Source organism: Ranitomeya imitator, chromosome 4, assembly GCF_032444005.1.
Source record: "Ranitomeya imitator isolate aRanImi1 chromosome 4, aRanImi1.pri, whole genome shotgun sequence".
Lineage (NCBI taxonomy): Eukaryota > Metazoa > Chordata > Amphibia > Anura > Dendrobatidae > Ranitomeya > Ranitomeya imitator.
In genome coordinates, this window is record NC_091285.1 from 274,094,246 (window position 1) to 274,113,515 (window position 19,270).

At 42.3% G+C, this 19,270-nt stretch overlaps 1 protein-coding gene across 4 annotated transcripts in view; it reads right to left on the minus strand.

Moving 5' to 3' along the window:
• Positions 1-3,147: 3,147 nt before the first annotated feature.
• The window catches only part of FRS2 (fibroblast growth factor receptor substrate 2), a 72,932-nt gene continuing 56,809 nt past the window's right edge, over positions 3,148-19,270 (minus strand). For all 4 annotated transcript variants that reach the window (XM_069764622.1, XM_069764623.1, XM_069764625.1 and 1 more), the window contains 3 exons: positions 15,130-15,285; positions 5,986-6,149; positions 3,148-5,556 (listed from right to left, as the gene is read on the minus strand). In XM_069764622.1, coding sequence (XP_069620723.1) covers positions 4,591-5,556; positions 5,986-6,149; positions 15,130-15,285 — 1,286 coding nt within the window. In that variant the 3' untranslated portion in view covers positions 3,148-4,590. The remainder of the gene's footprint in view (positions 5,557-5,985; positions 6,150-15,129; positions 15,286-19,270) is intronic.

The following is a 19,270-nucleotide window of genomic DNA, read 5'->3' on the forward strand; positions in this document are numbered from 1 at the left end:
CAGGGCAGCGCCTGAATCCACAAATGCTTTACATGTGAGGAGGGGGTATACATAATAAAAAAACAAGTACAATAATCTTAATACAAGTCACGACTGGTACAAGAGGCGATAGGACCCTGCCTGCGAGGGTTCAATCTACAAGGGATGGGTGAGGATACAGTAGGTGAGAGTAGAGCTGGTCGTGCAGCAGTTTGGTCGATCAGTGGTTACTGCAGGTTGTAAGCTCTGTGCTGTGTTGTGCATAAATATGTGATTCTTTAGATTTTGTATTAGTCTTGCCTGATGAAGAGACCTCAGTACTCTCGAAAGCTTGCAATATGTTACCATCTTTTCAGTTAGCCATTAAAAGGTCTCAACCACAGAGGACTCAATTCTAAATATTTTTCTATCTATTGGCTAACACGGTACAAAGATATATATCTTTCCTGTACCTAACCCTAACTTTAGCCTAACAAAAACCCTATCCTTAGCCTAACAGTAACCCTAATTTTAGCCTATAAGTAGCCGTAGCCTAACAGTAACCCTAATTTTAGCCTAACAGTAACACTAACCCTAGCCTAACAGTAACCCTAACTTTAGCCTAACAGTAACATTAACCCTAGCCTAACACTAACCCCAACTATAGCACTAAACCCTAACCTGCCATGTCTTTTTAACTTTATAGCAAGAGCGCTGACTGATACAGATGTTGCCAGCAGCACATGTAACACTGTTTCTACTCAAATCTCTCAGTGACAGGAGATCTGAGGACAAACAGCGTTTTTATTAGGCAGATCGCCCGGGAAAGCTCGTTGCTACAAGAAACTTTCCTACCGATTTGTCTCATTGGCTGCTGTGATGCTGACATCATCAGGACCTGAACCTATCAGGTCTCGATGAGGTCGGGGGTCACAGGAAACATTGTTCCGCCGGTATCCCCTCATTATAACGTACATGGGGGGGCCAGATCAGCACAAAACCGACCGTAGACAAAGCCCTGCTAGCACCAACGTTTATCTACTGTCGGAGGTCAGGAAGCGGTTAATGTCCTGGCGTAGGGAAGGAGGTTGTCATTCACGATTTTACGGTACATGGCTCTATCCATTCTTCCATTGATGCGGTGAAGTAGTCCTGTGCCCTTAGCAGAGAAACACCAAAAAACATAATGTTTCCACCTCCATGCTTGACAGTGGGGACAGTAGTCTTTGGGTCATATGTAGCATTTCCCTTCCTGCAAACACTGCGAATTGAGATAATGCCAAAGACCTCAATTGTTGTTTCATCTGACCACCGAACCTTCTCCCAATCACTCACAGAATAAAACAGTTGTTCATTGGCAAACTTCAGACGGGCCTGCACATGTGCTTTCTTGAGCAGGGGGACCTTGCGGGCACTGCTTGATTTTAAATTTTTACGGCGTAATGTGTTACGAACAGTTTTCTTGGTGACTGTGGTCCCAGCTGCATTGAGATGATTAACATGTTCCCCCAGTGTAGTTTTAGGCTGATCTCTCACCTTCCTCATAATCAAGGACACCCCATGAGGTGAGATTTTGCATGGTGCCCCAGATCAATGTCAATTGACAGTCATTTTGTATTTCTTCCATTTTTTTACTATTGCACCAACAGTTCTCTTTCTCACCTAGGGTCTTATGTATGGTTTGTAGCCCACTCCAGGTTTGTGCAGGTCTATGATCTATGCTCATGTTGTAGAGGTTAGAGTCAGACTGATGGAGTCTGTGGACAGGAGTCTTTTATAAAGGTGACCATGTAAAGGTACCGTCACACTAGACGATATCGCTAGCGATCCGTGACGTTGCAGCGTCCTCGCTAGCGATATCGTCCAGTGTGACAGGCAGCAGCGATCAGGCCCCTGCTGGGAGATCGCTGGTCGGGGAAGAAAGTCCAGAACTTTATTTCGTCGCTGGACTCCCCGCAGACATCGCTGAATCGGTGTGTGTGACACCGATTCAGCGATGTCTTCACTGGTAACCAGGGTAAACATCGGGTAACTAAGCGCAGGGCCGCGCTTAGTAACCCGATGTTTACCCTGGTTACCAGAGTAAAAAAACAAACAGTACATAGTTACATTCAGCTGTCTGTCCCTTGCCGTCTGTTTGCTGCACTGACTGCTGGCCGCAAAGTGAAAGCACAGCACAGCGGTGAGTCACACAGCGGTGACTCACCGCTGTGGCTGTGCTCTGCTTTCACTTTACGGCCAGCAGTCAGTGCAGCAAACAGACGGCAAGGGACAGACAGCTGAATGTAAGTATGTACTGTTTGTTTTTTTACGATGGTAACCAGGGTAAACATCGGGTTACTAAGCGCGGCCCTGCGCTTAGTTACCCGATGTTTACCCTGGTTACCGGGGACCTCGGGATCGTTGGTCGCTGGAGAGCGGTCTGTGTGACAGCTCTCCAGCGACCAAACAGCGACGCTGCAGCGATCCGGATCGTTGTCGGTATCGCTGCAGCGTCGCTTAGTGTGACGGTACCTTAAGACAGCTGCCTTTAATGCAGGTAACGAGTCAATTAGGAGCATTTAGCTGGTCTGTAGGAGCCAGAACGCTTAAGGGTTGGTAGGGAATCAAATTCTTATTTTTCACTGCAAAATGCAAAGAAATTTATATAATTTATGCAATGTGATTTTCTGGATTTTATTTTTGATATTCTATCTCTCAATGTTAAAATTAACCTACCCTTAAAATTATAGACTGTTCATGTCTGTCAGTGGGCAAACTTACAAAATCAGCAAGGGATCAAATACTTATTTCCCCCACTGTATATTACGTACACATTTACACAGTTTGGTGGAAATGATGCTTTTTAAGTGTAGATAAGGTTTTATCATATATATAAGAGGAAACTGACAGTTCATTGACTGTACATCTTTCTACGTGTTTGAGAACTTGCAAACTCATCACCATGAAAAGCCCCAAACTACTTAAGAGATAATTCTTTGGGCACCACTGAACATAAACACATCAACGGACAGTTTTTGATAAGCATGGACATTTTAATATATCACCTAGTATAAAAAAGCAATGCCAGCACATCTAAACTATGCTGGTATACTAAAGTTGTATGTACGTGTGTATACATTATTATAAATCATTCCTTTAAAACGTGAACATTTTCCATTTTCCAATGAATTAAAGTGACAGGCAAGCTGAGTGTAATCAGTATTTTATTGCCATGCTACAAAATTATGTTGGAACCAACGAAGTGACAATGCTGTCAATATCAAAAAATATATATTTTAATGAACGTCTGATAAGCAATATCAGTACTTGACAATACCTGGTGCACACCAAAATGTAAATTAAAAACTAGAATTGAGACTGGAGCACAGGTTTACTTAGAAATTATGTTTTCTGCATAGTATCACTTTGCTTGAACCCTTCAGTGCAATAAAAATAAAAGAAGAGAACAGCAGCATGTGGCTTTGCACTGTGTTAAGCCTGAGGGAGGCCAACCGTCCAGCGAGGAGATGGCTTAGTGTCATGGCAGAGGTGCACGTCAGTAAGAGAAGCTAGAACACAGGCTGGCCATTACCATGCTACACACTTCCAAGCGTTAGAAGGGGTCACAGTACAAGACCGTTTCATGGAATGTTTAGTGCAGATATATATCTAAGGTATCATTTAAAAAAAAACATGGCATGAAAAGTTTGGCAATGCACATCTACTCAACTCTTTAAGAAAAAAAAAAAAGAGGAAAACAGTTCCAAATGGTCTATCCTACCTTTATACAAAGTTACTATTTATATACTTTTAAGTATGAAAAATTAAATTTATAATGCAAATTAGGAACATACAATAATCTTACAATATCATACAATGTGATAAAAAGGGAAATAGTTTTTGGCCTTTATACAAATGTATATATATATTTATATATATATATGTCTGCATTAAATAAATGCAACCCTGACATATTGTAACTTAAAACACCAAACCCCACGCACAGGACTACCTTCCATTTACAACCGATCACCTGCAGTGGAAAGTAAAATGCAGGGGGGGCTGTTATGGGAAAAATATAGCCTGAATAGTGCTTAATGTGCAAAATGCAACATGCCAGTGTGGGTGTAGCATGTTGTAAGGCTGTAATCCAGCACACTTAACACAGTCACAACTGTCGTACCAAAGTCCTTAATTCAAAATGCTGGTGCGACAAAAAATTTGGCAAATATTGGAATCATAAAAAGTTAGTATAAAAATACATACTCATATATAACTTCACACATTCGTACTGTAAATATCATCCCAAAAATAAAAATTCTCTGTAGCTTCAAATGGCAACAGTCTAGATGCAAAAATGTCAGCAAATATTTAGTATGTCCAGCAAAGTAAAACTGGCATGTCACTGCAAACCAATTAAATAAGAGGTAATACAGCTCCGCTACTACACAGTACCTACAACTACGGTAGAGTGATCATTATTTGAGGAGTACCTGCTCTACATCATTTCCCTTTACACAAAAGCACATGGAAAAAATATCAAAAAAGTGTTAGTGTTTAAGATGTGATAACTCGTTTTCTTGTGTTTTTTTGTTTTTAACAGAAATATGCAAAAAAAAATAAAATAAAAAGGTGCAAATGACTCGAGGCTCACATGGGTAGATCAGTACTGTTGTGCCTAGTCTTTCTAGAAGTACCGTCGTCGCGTGGCAGTGCTTTCTGCAGGTTAGACATAGCAGCAGTCCTTTCAATGTCTATTACAGCATACAGCTCTGTGCGTCTGGTAGGGGTTTGAGGGAGTGGAGTGGTTGGGGTCTTAGGTGTCTGAGGGTTGTCGGAATCACTACCGCCCTCTAAATCAACCTGTATATAATTAAGCTGCCTGTGTTCTAAACTTGGGCGTCTTATATCAAAATTAAAAACAGTTGGTGTGCAGTCCCGACGCCTCGAAAACTCAACTTTATGAGCACTTAGTGGAACAGTCACATTCTCTGTGTTCACATAGTTATGCATTGGGTCTAGATTATTGTGAAAACCATTAAGAGATGGGGTCTTTGGTCCTAAGAGGTCATCCTCCTCCTTACTGGGCTTTCGGGCTTCCCAAACAGGAGGGAGAGATGGTAAATTTTCATAGTTTATTAATGCTGTCCTCCTCTGGGCAGAGTTGTTGATGTTTTGTGCGTCTGTGGAGATAGGCGGTGGAACACGTCCTCTTCTTGCCCCGGATGGAGGAATTGACAAACCATTAACATTTTCATATACCATTTTATTGCTGGAAGGTGTATCTCGGCGTTCATCACTGTCATAACCAGTGTCCCACTCTGTGCTATTAGGACAGCTACTGCTGACACCCTTTTCACCACTTTGTTGCTCCTCAAGTTTCTCCTCAAGTTTCTCCAGTTTCTTTTTTTCCATCAACTGTCTTTGAACAGGAGTTGGTCCTAAAACAAACTTCACACCTTCTGGCTCTATGACAACATGTGAGTCTCCATCAGGAATGGAAATGGCATCATCTCTGACTGCGCTTCCTTCTGCATTGGATAGCCGTTGCTCAAGTGCTGGAGCGCTGGACCTTGGATCCTCCTGTACACCGGTTGTGTTGACATATGTGTGCACCTAAAAAATTGAAAAGAGAGGTCTTTAAAAAAAAATAAAAGTGCTCACTTACATCTTTGATACCACAATGCAGTGGAGGTTTGACATAGCCGCCATCTGTCACAGATTTCTTGCACAAAGATGGTGGATTTTTTTTCTCTTGTATTCTACTTTCTCAATACAAGTAGATTATTTTTGTGACCATAACCTGACATGAGAAATATTTTAACTATGATCTCAAAATCAGAAGAGAATTTGTCTGAGCTGGAGGTGACCAGACTGGACTTTGGGAATAGGAGTACACGCCATCGGGTTCATAATTCAGAATGGTAACTTCAAGCTGAGACAGAGACGGATCCTGGAATATGTGATGGTACTTGAAGGATTCAAGCTTCAAATTGGAAACGATTCCCAAATATACAAATACAGGCATAGTGTGGATTCTCTTACGTGGTCTTCAGGAACAAGCAGAGGATGGGTTGACTCCTCTCCTACAGAAGGAAGGCGTGTGCTACCCACTGATGGGTGGCGACTAGAAGGATGGGAAGATGCATCACCAAAGGATGGGTACCGTGGATATCCATTGGGTACACTTGAAGCACTAAAGCCAGGGGCTAAAAGAAGGAGAAATGCTATTAGAGGAAAAATTGCGGCACATGCATGCCTTACAATCATGGCTATATCTGGGAAAATGGAAAACTGTATAAAATGTTCAACAGATATGCATTGAATATCAACAAAACAAATGATACTCTTAGGCTAGTTTCACATTTGCGTTTAAATCCGCAGCGATTAAAACGCATCCGCAAGTGGTGAAAAAAAACGCATGTAAACGCGTACAAACGCTGCGTTTTTTAGACACATGCGTTGTTGCATGCAGTTAAAAAAACGCCACGTTCGTACGCGTTTACATGCGTTTTTTCCTGCGTTTCCGCTTTTGGTACGCATGATGAGAAATTTCACAAGAGAAAAATCAAGATCCAGAAACCGCTAATGGGACTACAGAGGGCGTGTATTATGACGAAATGCGGAACGTTATAAATGGCCCCGCAAAAGAAATACATGAATAGCTGGTTTTTGTTCATTCTGCTTCACAAAAATCGGAATAAAAGGCAATCAAAAATGTCACGTGCCCGAAAATGTAACCAATAAAAATGTCAACTCGTCCCGCAAAAAACAAGACCTCACATGACTCTGTGGACCAAAATCTGGAAAAATTGTAGCTCTCAAAATGTGGTAACGCAAAAAATATTTTTGGGAATAAAAAGCGTCTTTCAGTGTGTGACAGCTGCCAATCATAAAAATCCACTAGAAAACCCCCTATAAATAGAAATCAAACCCCCTTCATCAACTCCTTAGTTAGGGAAAAATTAAAAAATTTAAAAAATGTATTTATTTCCATTTTCCCATTAGGGTTAGGGCTAGGGTTAGGGTTTGGATCCCTTTATCACCTTGATGGTGGCTTAGGGTTAGGGTTTGGATCCCTTTATCACCTTGATGGTGGCTTAGGGTACCGTCACACATAACGATATCGTTAACGATATCGTTGCTTTTTGTGACGTAGCAACGATATCGTTAACGAAATTGTTATGTGTGACAGCGACCAACGATCAGGCCCCTGCTGGGAGATCGTTGGTCGCTGGGGAAAGTCCAGCACTTTATTTTGTCGCTGGATCTCCCGCTGACATTGCTGAATCAGAGTGTGTGACGCCTATTCAGCGATGTCGTCACTGGTAACCAGGGTAAACATCGGGTTACTAAGCGCAATGTAAAAAAACAAACACTACATACTTACATTCCCGGTGTCTGGTCATGTCCCTCGCCGTCAGCTTCCCGCACTGAGTGGTGAGCGCCGGCCAGCCGTAAAGCAAAGCACAGCTGTGACGTCACCGCTGTACTTTACGGCCGGCGCTCAGTCAGTGCTGGAAGCTGAAGGCGAGGGACCTGACCAGACACCGGGAATGTAAGTATGTAGTGTTTGTTTTTTTTACATTTACAATGGTAACCAGGGTAAACATCGGGTTACTAAGCGCGGCCCTACGCTTAGTAACCTGATGTTTACCCTGGTTACCCGGGGACTTCAGGATCGTTGGTCGCTGGAGAGCTGTCTGTGTGACAGCTCTCCAGCGACCACACAGCGATGCTGCAGCGATCGACATCGTTGTCGGTATCGCTGCAGCATCGCTTAGTGTGACGGTACCTTTAGGGTTAGGGCTTGGATCCCTTTATCACCTTGATGGTTGCTTAGGGTTAGGGTTTGAATCCCTTTATCACCTTGATGGTGGCTTAGGGTTTGGATCCCTTTATCACCTTGATGGTGGCTTAGGGTTAGGGTTTGGATCCCTTTATCACCTTGATGGTGGCTTAGGGTTAGGGTTTGGATCCCTTTATCACCTTGATGGTGGCTTAGGGTTAGGGTTTGGATCCCTTTATCACCTTGATGGTGGCTTAGGGTTAGGGTTTGGATCCCTTTATCACCTTGATGGTGGGGGGTGGCTTATCAGTGTCTAGACTTGTTTTTCTCTATTGAAACGCATGCGTTTAAAAACGCAACCAAACGCATGTGCTTAAAAACGCATGCGTTTACATAGACAGCAATGCGTTTTTTTGATGCAAACCGTGCGCAATCGAACGCATGCGTTTCCTGGCGGCAAATAGACGCCTCTAGAAATTACTACATGTTGCATTTCCGCGCCAAGCCGCAAGCGACAAAAAGACGTTTTTAATGTTAAATATAGGAAAACACGACGCATGCGTTTATATGCGGTACAAACGCTGCGGCAAAAAACGCAAATGGGAAACCAGCCTTAGAGAGAACATGTCATGTCCGTTAATGCCATTAGCCTATAGATATAGGGTTAATCTGTAAGTTAGTTAATTATGAAGATGCCCAGCTACTATACTGAAAGTGCGGCACCAGGGAGCCGTCGGCTTTCAGTCACGGCTCAGTTTGCAGCCGCTATAAGCACGCCACGACATGGACAGCCCTGCATTTACTGATGCACTGCTGAGCCTGCTGTCAGTCAAACTGCCGGGGCATGCCTACAGCCTTATATCTTCAGGTTAGTAGCATTACCCAACACTTCAAAAAATTCTGGCACTCTTTATAACGTGAATGATCTTTTAGTAATATGAAAAAATCCCAATAGATTTGTTGTAACGTTTCGGTCTTATACATAGACCTTCTTCAGACAGATAATGGTATATAGAGCGCTCTCCACAGGTAACAAGGTTACCACAGCTCACACAGCACTGCTTCCTTTCTGGGGTCCCTGAGTATACCACTATCCGTCGGAAGAAGGTCTATGTATAAGACCGAAATGTTACAATAAATCTACTGGGATTTTTCATATTAATAAGAGATCATTCAAGTTATAAAGAGTGCCAGACTTTTTTGAAGTGTTATATTAACCCCTTAAGCCCCGAGGGTGGTTTGCACATTAATGACCGGGCCAATTTTTACATTTCTGACCACTGTCCCTTTATGAGGTTATAATTCTGGAACGCTTCAACGGATCCCAGTGATTCTGACATTGTTTTCTCGTGACATATTGTACTTCATGATAGTGGGAAAATTTCTTTGATATTACCTATGTTTATTTGTGAAAAAAAAACTAAATTTGGTGAAAATTTAGAAAATTTCGCAATTTTCCATCTTTTAATTTTTATGCCCTTAAATCACCGAGATATGTCACACAAAATACTTAATAAGTAACATTTCCCACATGTCTACTTTACATCAGCACAATTTTGGAAACAAAATTTTTTTTTTGTTAGGGAGTTATAAGGGGATTAAGGAGTGGTATCCTTTCTGGGCTCCTTTTGTCTCCAAAAACATGGAGTGGTAATTTATTTTAGCAGGTTCTCTTTCAATCTATAAACTGAGATATTGGCGAAAAAAAATGGCAATTTTATACAAAAGTTATTAGCAAAGTGTTATTTGGCATCTACTGAAGTCACTAGGAACGTAATATAGAATGGCATCAAATATTTTTGTAGAGCTCATCTTTATAGTTACCCCCCTTATGCCATAACGGGGCAAAAGAAACGTGATAGCACTACCATAATTTGAAAACGGTTTTAGACTATGTGCACACGCTCAGGATTTCTTGCAGAAATGTCCTGAGCAAAACCGGACATTTTCTGCAAGAAATCCGCATGAGTTTTTCTCACGTTTTTGGTGCGTTTTGTTTTTTTTTTGCGGCTTTTTCCGGAGGTTCCCAATGCAATAATATAGTGGGAAATCCGCAATAAATCCACAAAATTAATGAACATGCTGCGTTTTTTACCGCGCTGCGTTTTTTTCGTGGAAAAAAAACACATCATGTGCACAAAAATTGCAGAATGCATTCTAAATGATGGGATGCATAATGTATGTGTTTTTTTCATGTTCTTATAGCGAAAAAACGCAAAAAATCTGCAACGTGTGCACACAGCCTTAATCTTTTTTTTTTTTTTTAACAAATGAAAAAGAGACCTACCGTCCTACTGTTTATGTTAACAAGAAGCCCTCATCAGAGAATGACCTTTTTAAATCAGGCTTTTTGTTACATTTTCTTAACCAGATCACAAACTATTGAAAAATAGAAATCTTGCAATCTTCACACTGGCCAATTGGCTTTTTTTTAGACTCATACTTGTGTTTCAGGAAATCTACATGTACATTAGCCACAATTGTCAGACCTTAACCTTTATCTACTGAGCGTGCACAAAGGTCATTGAGGACGGAGGTGGAGCAGGAGCTTGTGTGACATCTCCTATCGTATTTGTTGGGTCCTGTGTTACTAGCTGGGTACAGAGGTGTCATCAGTTATTGTAATCTTGCCTGTGAAAATATTAAGTCTTTGTGTCCTGAAAGGTCAAAAAGTCTATTTAAAAAAAACCCTAGTGGCCAACGTAAAAATTGCAAGAAAGATCATGATTCGAAACAGAAAAAAATGGCAAAATAATTACAAAAAATAAATATATGCAACACAAAAACCTGATTTAAAAAGGTATTTTGTTTGTAACTACGGTATTTATTTTTCACATTACAATCTGTTAACAAAAAAGTTGAAATCTTGCAATTTTCACATTGGCAATTGGGGCTATTCTAGACTTAATCTTCATGTTATTCCAGAAAATGCACATGTACATTAGCAGATATAGATTCACTTTTCCATTGAAGCGTCTAATAAGCATGTGCAATGGTCATTTTGATGGGAGAGGGTGCAGGAGAGTTGTGACATGCTTTACTGTGAATGATGGGATTCTGTGGCATGAGCTGTGTATAGAGGGGTTAACGGTCAATGCAACATTCTACATGCAGAGTAGACTAAAGTTGTCCAAACCTGCCAATAACAGTATGATCGGCCACTGGACCAATTTGTATGGGGCCTCCCGAATCTTTCCCCAACATATGATGTTGATGGAGAGAAGGATTTCCAATAACCAATCCTCCCGTTCTCCCACAGGAGTGCTCAGCCGAGCATGGCGTCCCCTCTTTATGGTGGAAGTCGGGGGAATCGTTCTGCAGACGGCTATCTAATATATATATGTAGGCCTTAATCCTGCCTGTGAAGATATTGAGTCTTGTGAAAACAATAGCCCCAGAGGCCAGTGTCAAAATTGAAAGGCTTCTAATTTTCTCCTAAACCTTCATTTAGTTACACGTGTAGTCAATACCGCATCTCACTGAGAAAGGGGCACCAGAACTAGGAAGCTACCGAAACGGAAGGCTACCTACCTTCCATACTTGTGCAAATCTGACTAAAAACTCGCTTGGCATCTAAGTCCCCACAGCACTAATTAAAGGTTAATATAGATTGTCATAGATTTGTCATATGATTTTTTCTTTTTTGCCAAAACATTAAAAAAAACACCACAAAAACCTGGTTTAACCCCTTCGCGACATGCGCCGTACTAGTACTGCGCTGCCGGCACTGCATTTGTGCCAGCAGCAGTACTAGTACGGCGCACCGATCACCGCGGTCTCGCGCTGAGCGCCGCGGTGATCGGGTGCGGGTGTCAGCTGTATTTGACAGCTGACACCCCACAGCAATGCCCACGATCGGCGGTAGCGCCGATCGCGGGCATTTAACCCCTCTGATGCCGCTGTCAGTAGTGACAGCGGCATAGAGGGGGATCGCGCAGGGACGGGGGCTCCCTGCACTCTCCCACTGGAGAAACGCGATGAGATCGCGTTGCTCCGGTGACCCGGAAGGAGTCCCCGGATCCAAGATGGCCGCCGGACTCCTTCCGGGTCATGAAATGACATGGCTAGCCGGCGCCTGCTGAGAGCAGGCGCCGGAAAGCCAGCTAAACTGCCTGTCAGATCGTTGATCTGACAAAGTGCTATGCACACTGTCAGATCAACGATCTGATCTAATACAGTGATGTCCCACCCTGGGACAATGGTAGAAAGTAAAAAAAAAAAAAAAAATAGAATGTATTAAAAAAAAAAAAAAAAAATCGCCAAATGAAGAAAAAAAAATTCCCAGTAAATCCATTTATTTATGTAAATTTAAAAAAAAACAATAAAAGTACACATATTTGGTATCGCCGCGTCCGTAACGACCCGCTCTATAAGACTATCCCACTAGTTAACCCCTTCAGTGAACACCGCAAAAAAAAAAAAAACAAGGCAAAAAACATTGCTTTATTATCATACAGGCGAACAAAAAGTGGAATAACACGCGATCAAAACGACGGATATAAATAACCATGGTACCGCGGAAAACGTCATCTTGTCCCGCAAAAAAAAAGCCGCCAAACAGCATCATCAGCAGAAAAATAAAAAAGTTATAGCTCTCAGAATAAAGCGATGCAAAAACAATTATTTTTTTATATAAAATAGTTTTTATTGTGTAAAAGCGCCAAAACATAAAAAAATGATATAAATGAGGTATCGCTGTAATCGTACTGACCCGAAGAATAAAGCTTCTTTATCAATTTTTCCACACGTGGAACGGTATAAACGCCCCCCCTAAAAGAATTTCAGGAATTGCTGGTTTTTGTTCATTCCGCCTCATAAAAATCGGAATAAAAAGCGATCAAAAAATGTCATCTGCCCGAAAATGTTACCAATAAAAACGTTAACTCGTCCCGCAAAAAACAAGATCTCACATGACTCTGTGGGCCAAAATATGGATAAATTATAGCGCTCAAAATGTGGTGATGCAAAAACTATTTTTGCAATAAAAAGCGTCTTTTAGTGTGTGACAGCTGCCAACCCTAAAAATCCGCCAAAAAAAACGCTATAAAAGTAAATCAAACCCCCCTTCATCACCCCCTTAGTTAGGGAAAAATAATAAAATGTAAAAAAAATGTATTTATTTCCATTTTCCCATTAGGGTTAGGGCTAGGGTTAGGACTATGGTTAGGGTTGGGGTTGGGGCTAGGGTTACCATTGGGATTAGGGTTAGGGGTGTGTTTGGATTAGGGTTTCAGCTAGAATTGGGGGGTTTCCACTGTTTCGGCACATCAGGGGCTCTCCAAACGCGACATGGCGTCCGATCTCACATCCAGCCAATTCTGCTTTGAAAAACTAAAACACTGCTCCATCCCTTCCGAGTTCTCCTGTGCGCCCAAACAGTGGTTCCCCCCAACATATGGGGTATCAGCGTTCTCAGGACAAGTTTGACAACAACTTTTGGGGTCTAATTTGTCCTGTTACCCTTGGGAAAATAAAAACGTGGGGGCTAAAATATCATTTTCGTGGAAAAAAAATATTTTTTATTTTCACGGCTCTGCGTTATAAACTGTAGTGAAACACTTGTTGGTTCAAAGCTCTCACAACACATCTAGATAAGTTCCTTGGGGGATCTAGTTTCCAATATGGGGTCACTTGTGGGGGGTTTCTACTGTTTAGGTACATCAGGGGCTCTGCAAATGCAACATGACACCTGCAGACCATTCCATCTAAGTCTGCATTTCAAATGGCGCTCCTTCCCTTCCGAGCTCTGCCATGCACTCAAACGGTGGTTCCCCCCAACATATGGGGTATCAGCGTACTCAGGACAAATTGGACAATAACTTTTGTGGTCCAATTTCTCCTGTTACCCTTGGCGAAAAATAAAAATTGCGGGCTAAAACATCATTTTGTGGAAAGAAAAAATGATTTTTTAATTTTCACACCGCTACATTCTAAACTTTAGTGAAACAATTGGGGGTTAAAAGTGCTCACCACACATCTAGATAAGTTCCTTAGGGGGTCTTCTTTCCAAAATGGGGTCACTTGTGGGGGCTTTCCACTGTTAAGGCACGTCAGGGGCTCTCCAAATGCGACATGGGTTCCGATCTCAATTCCAGCCAATTTTGAATTGAAAAGTCAAATGACGCTCCTTCCCTTCCGAGCTCTGCCATGCGCTCAAACAGTGGTTTATCCCCATATATGAAGTATCGGCGTACTCAGGACAAATTGCACAACAACTTTTGGGGTCCAATTTATCCTGTTACCCTTGGGGAAAAAAAATTGGGGGCAAAAAGATCATTTTTTGTGAAAATTAATAAGAATTTTTTTTTACGGCTCTACATTATAAACTTCTGTGAAGCACGTGGAGGTTCAAAGTGCTCACCACACATCTAGATTAGTTCCTTAGAGGGTCTACTTTCCAAAATAGTGTCACTTGTAGGGGTTTCCACTGTATAGGCACGTCAGGGGCTCTCCAATCGTGACATGGGCTCCGATCTCAATTCCAGCAAATCTTGCATTGGAAAGTCAAATGGCGCGCCTTCCCTTCGGAGCTCTGCCATGTGCCCAAACATTGGTTTACCCCCACATATGGGGTATCGGCGTACTCAGGACAAATTGTACAACGACTTTTGTGGTCCAATTTCTCCTGTTACTCTTGGTAAAATGAAACAAATTGGACCTGAAGTAAAAATTTTGTGAAAAAAAAAGTTAAATGTTAATTTTTTTTTTAAACATTCAAAAAATTCCTGTGAAGCACCTGAAGGGTTAATAAACTTTTTGAATGTGGTTTTGAGTACCTTGAGGGGTGCAGTTTTTAGAATGGTGTCACTTTTGGGCATTTTCTGTCATATAGACCCCTCAAAGTCACTTCAAGTGTGAGGTGGTCCGTAAAAAAAATGGTTTTGCAAATTTTGTAGCAAAAATGAGAAATCGCTGGTCAACTTTTAACCCTTATAACTCCCTAACAAAAAAAATTATGTTTCCAAAATTGTGCTGATGTACAGCAGACATGTGGGAAATGTTGTTTATTAACTATATTGTGTGATATAACTCTCTAATTTAAGGGCATAAAAACTAAAAGTTTGAAAATTGCTAATATTTCATAATTTCTGACAAATTTTTTTTTTTTCACAAATAAATGCAAGTCATATCGAAGAAGTTTTACCACTTTCATGAAGTACAATATGTCACGAGAAAACAATGTCAGAATCACCAAGATCCGTTGAAGCGTTTCAGAGTTATGACCTCATAAAGTGACAGTGGTCAGAATTGTAAAAATTGGCCCTGTCACTTAGGTGAAAACAGGCTTTGGGGTGAAGAGGTTAAACAAGTGGTCATTTTCTGAAGACACATTCTCTTTAAGGAAAACTGCCATTGCCCAGGATAGAGTTCAATCAAAACACGGAGCTAAAAAAACCTACTTGTTGGAGTGCGTGGGGTTCTTGGCACGTCCAGATCGGTTTGAGGATTTCGTTCGACCACTGGTTCTTCCACCACACTTATACTATTATTCTGCATGATTTCTTGCAACATATTGAACAGTTCTTCAGCCCGTGCACATTTAAAAGCAAAAATTCCTTTAAAATAAAAACAACTCATTCATTAAAAAGCAAAATTCATAAAATTGTGTGGATTAGTCAGAACTACTGTTGGTCTAATGTGACATGAGGAAAAATGAAAACAAAACACTACACTAATCCGCATCAGGAAGGCACTAACACAAGGTACAGATTGTCCAATACAGGAGGATACAAAGACTACTGAGAGAATTGGGGCCTTTCAGACTGAAAAGCAGGAGCATTTGAGTTATGGCTGTCAAATCAGCATACAAATACATACATATTGTATATACGCTACTGTGCAAAAGGTTTAGGCAGAAATGGAAAAAAAAGTTGCAAAGTAAAAATGGTTTAAAGAATAAAAAGTTAATAGGTGTTTTTTTTATCCATTAACAAAATGCAAAGTGAACAAACAAAAGAGAACCCTAAATCCCATCAGTATTTGGTGCAACCACCCTTTGCCTTCAAAGCAGCATCAATCAAGGTACACTTGCACAAAATCGGGGATTTTGTAGGATTGTAATCAAGTGTATGAGTAATCCGTGATACCAAATAGGTGATAATTATCATTTTCATATTTACCGTATATACTCGAGTATAAGCCGACCCCCCTAATTTTGCCACAAAAAACTGGGAAAACTTATTGACTCGAGTATAAGCCTAGGGTGGAAATGCAGCATTTACCGGTGAATTTCAAAAATAAAAATAGATCATTCTTGCCCCATAGCTGTGCCATATAGTGCTCTGCACCGTTCATTATTGCCCCATAGCTGTGCCATATAGTGCTCTGCACCGTTCATATTGCCCCATAGCTCTGCCATATAGTGCTCTGCACCGTTCATATTTCCCCATAGCCCTGCCATATAGTGCTCTGCACCGTTCATATTTCCCCATAGCTGCCATATAGTGCCCTGCACCGTTCATGTTTCCCCATAGCTGTGCCATATAGTGCTCTGCACCGTTCATATTTCCCCATAGCTCTGCCATATAGTGCTCTGCACCGTTCATATTTCCCCATAGCTGCCATATAGTGCTCTGCACCGTTCATATTTCCCCATAGCTGTGCCACATAGTGCCCTGCACCGTTCATATTGCCCCATAGCTCTGCCATATAGTGCTCTGCACCGTTCATATTGCCCCATAGCTGTGCCATATAGTGCTCTGCACCGTTCATGTTTCCCCATAGCTCCGCCATATAGTGTCTGCACCGTTCATATTGCCCCATAGCTCTGCCATATAGTGCTCTGCACCGTTCATGTTTCCCCATAGCTGTGCCATATAGTGCTCTGCACCGTTCATATTGCCCCATAGCTCCGCCATATAGTGCTCTGCACCGTTCATATTGCCCCATAGCTCTGCCATATAGTGCTCTGCACCGTTCATGTTTCCCCATAGCTGTGCCATATAGTGCTCTGCACCGTTCATATTGCCCCATAGCTGCCATATAGTGCTCAGCACCGTTCATATTGCCCCATAGCTGCCATATAGTGCTCTGCACCGTTCATGTTTCCCCATAGCTGTGCCATATAGTGCTCTGCACCGTTCATATTTCCCCATAGCTGTGCCATATAGTGCTCTGCACCGTTCATATTTCCCCATAGCTGCCATATAGTGCTCTGCACCGTTCATATTTCCCCATAGCTGTGCCCCATATAGTGCTCTGCACCATTCATATTTCCCCATAGCTGTGCCATATAGTGCTCTGCACCGTTCATATTTCCCCATAGATGCTCCACATATATCTGTGCCGCCGCTGCTGCTGCAATAAAAAAAAAAACACATACTCACCTTTCTTGCTTGCAGGTACCGGCGTCTCTCCGCTCTGACTGATCAGGCAGAGGGCGCCGCGCACACTATATGCGTCATCACGCCCTCTGACCTGCACAGTCAGTGCGGAGAGACGCCGGGAAGATGGAGCGGCGCCCGGCGGCTGGAACGGGGACAGGTAAATATGACATACTTACCTGCTCCCGGCGTCCCGCTCCCTCTGCCTGTCACAGCTGTCTTCGGTGCCGCAGCCTCTTTCTCTATCAGCGGTCACCGGCACCGCTGATTAGAGAAATGAATATGCGGCTCCACCCCTATGGGAGGTGGAGCCGCTTATTCATTTCTCTAATGAGCGGTCCCACGTGACCGCTGAACAGTGGAAGAACTGCAGCACCGAAGACCGTGGGACGGCAGGGGGAGCGTCAGGATCGCTGGAAGCAGGTAAGTATGCCTCAGCGCCCTCACCCGCCGACCCTGCCACCCACCTTGACTCGAGTATAAGCCGAGAGGGGCACTTTCAGCCCAAAAATTTGGGCTGAAAATCTCGGCTTATACTCGAGTATATATGGTAGTTTGAAACCGTCATTAACAGAAACAGCTGTGTAGGAGGCTGAAACAGGGTGAGAAACCGCCACACACTGCTACAACGGTGAGGTTGTGGAAGACAGTTTCATGCCACAGGTCAGACACCATGGCAAGACCGAGCATAGCAAGACATGAGGTAGTTATACTGCAGTGTCTCTCTCCGGTAAAGATAAAGCAGACTGGGGTTTCTAGATGTGCTGTTCAAGTTCTTTTAAATAACAACCAAGAAACACTGAGGACCCATACATGCCGTGGCCGGCTAAGGAAACGGTGCAATGATGAAAGACACATCATGCTTACTTCCCTTTAAAATATCCAGCAGAGACATGGGCTCAGAAGTGGCAGTAACCACGGGGCCCAGCTACCTCAATCTATGTCTCAGATAAGTCTGGCAAGAAGTGATCATTATGGAAGACTTGCGGCCAAAGAGTCATACCTTCAACCTGGAAATGAAGCCACGCGACTAAAATATGCATTAAAAAGTAGAAACTGGGGTGCAGAAAAATATCAACAGGTGATTTGGACTGATGAATCAAAATGTGAATTATTTGGCTGTAAAGGCAGTTTGTTGGCCAAAGGGCTGAACAGAGGTACAATAATGAATATCTGCAGGCCACAGTGAAGCATGGTGGAGGTTCCTTGCAAGTTTGAGGCTGCAGTTCAGCATGTGGAGTTGGGGATTTGGTCATGAATAATGGTGTCCTTAGTGCTGAGAAATACAGGTAGATAGTTATCCATTTTACGATACACCATCAGGGAGGTTGGCTGTATGCTAGGGGTCATTGTCCTGCTGCATAATAAATTTGGAGCCAATGCCACTAAGAACTATCTTGAAGAACAAGTAGTCCTGGAACTATTCCTATAGCATCCACAGCATATTTATCTAAACATCACATATGTCTGCGATTACATAGAGACAAAAGGATGTGTATAACCCTACATCCACTGAAGATCAGCGGTTCACCTTGAAGTTTGGAACAACCTTCCTGTTGTACCTAGAAGACTTGACATTTTAATGCTGTTTTGAAGGCAAAGGGTGGTCACACCAAATATTGATGTGATTTAGATTCAACTTTCTGTTTATTCGCTTTGCATTTTGTTAACTGATAAAAAAATAACCTTTCATCATTTATACTGTTGAAAGCATTCTTACTGTAGCATTTTTTCTACGCCTGCTTAAAACTTTTGCACAGCACAGTATATATACGCATTTTCTTTTTTGAACCTTCCATCATAGAGGGCAAAAAAAGCAACTACCCCCTTTGTACAGGCCTCTAGGAAGGATGGCAGAGGAAAAGACAGAAGGTACAAAGGAGGCATTGATATTGATGTACATTCCCTCTCTGGACAGCAGAGGGAGCCCAACTTACCAGTACCGGCAGAGAAAACCACATGAGGTCCCAGCAATGGATTGCTCTTCCTTTCGCAAGCATTAAGTCAAAATTAACATTCATATTACCAATCGAGTTTTGTGGGACAGTAGTGGTCTTGACTTTTCGAATATTCCATATGTTGCAGTATTGTACGTATCGTATAATGAGAGTAATCGTAAATCCTAAAAGGGAGCCACGCTGTTGACTAGTCAGACAGGCAGATCCTCGGCGACATCTCCCCAACTGCTGCATTGGAGTGACAGGTCTCTGCCTACATG